At 38.9% G+C, this 3,106-nt stretch overlaps 1 protein-coding gene across 1 annotated transcript; it reads right to left on the bottom strand.

Moving 5' to 3' along the window:
* Positions 1 to 223: 223 nt before the first annotated feature.
* LOC112194889 (F-box/LRR-repeat protein At1g67190) lies at positions 224 to 2,492 on the bottom strand. Its single transcript, XM_024335142.1, has 2 exons — positions 2,313 to 2,492; positions 224 to 1,923 (listed from the first exon to the last, which is right to left on the bottom strand). Exon 2 carries the CDS (start codon positions 1,778 to 1,780, stop codon positions 521 to 523), a length of 1,260 nt encoding a protein of 419 aa, XP_024190910.1. The 5' UTR covers positions 1,781 to 1,923; positions 2,313 to 2,492; the 3' UTR covers positions 224 to 520.
* Positions 2,493 to 3,106: the final 614 nt, after the last annotated feature.

Here is a 3,106-nt window from a genome sequence, read left to right on the forward strand (position 1 = left end):
TTGAATTGTGAAAGCAGAAAAGTACACCTGCTCAAGCAATCAGGTGATAATAGCACATCAAATCCTCTGGCCCATATTCAAGAAGGTAGCCATATAGAGACTATAGAGTCCATAAATGGCTTCAATCTGAATTATCCATAACTAACTGCACTATAAAACAAATTCATGGTGAAATACAATAGAAGGACATAGACTACTAAATTCAAAAATAAAGCACAAAAAGTAGAAAACATTCTCTGATATGAAAATTCCATTTAAATATTCTGAAACGAGTACAAGCAAAAACTAGCAGAAAACAATCTTTGATATGAAAATCCCCTTTGAATATTCTGAAACAAGTACAAGCCTGACATAAACAGCCAAAACTGATTTTTAAACAATCTCTAAAGTTTCATCTGCTCAGCATTTTAGAAAATACGAGGCACATTTACATGAGGGTGATATGAATCCTCAAAAGTGCCATGTACCTTGTTGGACAGATCAGGCTGAGCAAAAATTGGAAAGCCATGAATGGGCAGTTCTACTCATATTCAAACTGAATCTCCACATGCATATATTTTCTCATCAGCCGGACAATGGCCGAAGTGAAGTTTGCCAAAGTTTGGCATTCTTCATGGGATTTGGCTTCTGAAACAACCCCATAAATGACCAACTTCCTCAACTTAGGGCATCTCTCTATAAGTCCTGCTACCCATTCAGAGAAGAGCTCACTGATTATAGTCCATCCAAGTTCTAACACAACCACATTCTCCAAACGAGATGTACCCTGCAAGCCACAAACATCTCTTAAATCATAACTTAGGGATAGGTGGCTTAACAGTGGGAAGCAAACAGAAACATTCTCCAAATCCACAACCTCATCCTCATCATCAAACACAACACCCCATAGCCGAAGCCTCCTTAAATTTGATGACTTAGATATCATGTTATAGAACTTTGGCCACATGATTGTGAAGCTGCTGACATCCACAATCTGAAGATTCTCAGTGTTCTCACCAATATCGAGATGGAGCACGCTAACATCATCAATCTTCAATTCCTTCAATGACCCCTTACCAATAAGCTCAAAAAGCTCCAAGGTACAATCTTTCAAGTGCAGATTCTCAAGGGTATCAGACTCCAATATGAAATTATCCAAACTGACTGCTTCAACATAGATATCTTTCAATGACACACTGCTAAGTTTCATTGTTGCCTGTGCATCCGACATTGCTATATCAGGATTAACAAGAGACAAACTGGTGAGTTTTGGACATGCAGTGAGTAAAAGGCTCAAATCCAATGCTGAGATGCTGACAAAACTCAAGGAAAGTGACTTCAAGCACGGAAACTTCTGATAACTCGGTTCAACACCTGTTACAGAATTATGAGCCAAGGCCAAGACTTCAAGCTTCTGCCGACTGCATTTCTCAATGATATTAACATTTGGGGTTGTCCGCACATTGTAATGCAGTTGTCGCAAGGTGTCCCGCGTATACATGAGCCAAGCAATCACTGGGGCAGCTGAGAACTCATCTACATCATCCATAAAAATTGATAAACATTGCAAAGCAGTGGTTTGAAATATGGTTTGAGTTATCAGAATTTCCAATCTACTCGTTGTGAGATCACGGTAGACAGACCAATCACTGGAATTGAAAGACAGAGTGTGGAGGTGATTCCGCCAAGCCTCTCTCCACTTCTTGCAAGTTGCGGATGCAATAACCACATCTCGGGCAGCTCTAAGCCGCGATAGTATGTTACCTATGACTTCCACCGGAAGGTGCTCCATACGAACCATACCCAACAAAATCACCACCAACTGAAGATCGAGGGAAGCTAGTAGTTGCCAAGCTCAATAACACCCATGAAATAAATAAAAAAACCAGCTTCAAATGACTCCGCACCACACAATTGAGCACTGATACTTCCTAAGCCTATCATCTGGGTGTCACAAAAAATTAGCAAAATCAAACATCCATCAATGCCAAATACCAATCTGCCATGTCTGGCACATAATTCAGAATATCATCTATAAAATCAAAAACTCAAAAACCCAGATCAAAGTTTTAAACTTTCAATTCAATCAGTGAGTTTCACTACTGTTAGTGACAATCATCAGGCAAAGACAGCTACTTGATTCTTAAAACAGTCTCAGTAATTTGGGGATTACATATAAGTTCAAAATTTCAAAACTTTTCACAGGATCAATATCAATCTAGAGACACCATTCCCACAAATTCAATAATACACGATAGTCTAATCACAGAAATTACAATCGCAATGAAAAGGAGAAAGGGTAAGACCAAAGTGAGAATCAGGGCCTGGATTACCTGACGACCATAATCGAAATTCGAAAGTTGCGAGAATCAATTCAATTCCAGGGAGAGAAGAATCGATCGCAATGTAGAATTTGAATGGGTGAAAGAAAATGAGAATTGGGGGAAGGAAGGTCTGCGTCTAACATGCGCGGAAATCAGAGAATAGTGGTCTTTGCTCACGTGGGAAGTAGGTCTTATTCTAAACCAGCAAGCTGTTGACGACCCCCCTACTTATAGGTCTATAACATAAAGAGTTTTTCTATTGGGACCTCCCAATTTGCTCATTTGACCTCCACCTCTTTTGAATTATTGAATTACATATATATCCTCTTGTAAAATGACAATTATAGACAATAATTTTAATTAATTAGTATTTTCTTTACAAATCTTTCAACTAAAAAAAAAAAAAACCTAGTTTTCACGATACAAACCACTAAACCCTGGACTTGTGATGTTACTCTAATCTATGATAACAGTCCCATTCTGATCACAACGTCAAACCCATTGACGTGCATAAGAGCTATTGCAACTAGGCTTGATGTTCTTCCACCGCCCGTCAAGGTCTGATGTTGTTCTTTCTTCTTGCTTTCTAGTTTTTTGGGTTCTGCAATTTTCATTACGGATTGAATTTACCAACTAGGTTTTGATTTGTTTGAATAGAAACTGGACAGCTATCTTGAACGACAACTACACGAGCAGCACAGTGCAAAGATTGGGGCAGACTTCAACAGAGCTATGGTACTTTGTTTCCGTTATTGCTGGTGTTTTTTTCTTCTTCTTCTTCTTCTTCTGCGTTTGCTATACTG

Source organism: Rosa chinensis, chromosome 3 (genome assembly GCF_002994745.2).
Source record: "Rosa chinensis cultivar Old Blush chromosome 3, RchiOBHm-V2, whole genome shotgun sequence".
Lineage (NCBI taxonomy): Eukaryota > Viridiplantae > Streptophyta > Magnoliopsida > Rosales > Rosaceae > Rosa > Rosa chinensis.

Excerpts from the sequence above, each read along its gene's own strand:
- LOC112194889 (XM_024335142.1), bottom strand. The coding sequence starts at position 1,780 with ATGGTTCGTATGGAGCACCTTCCGGTGGAAGTCATAGGTAACATACTA.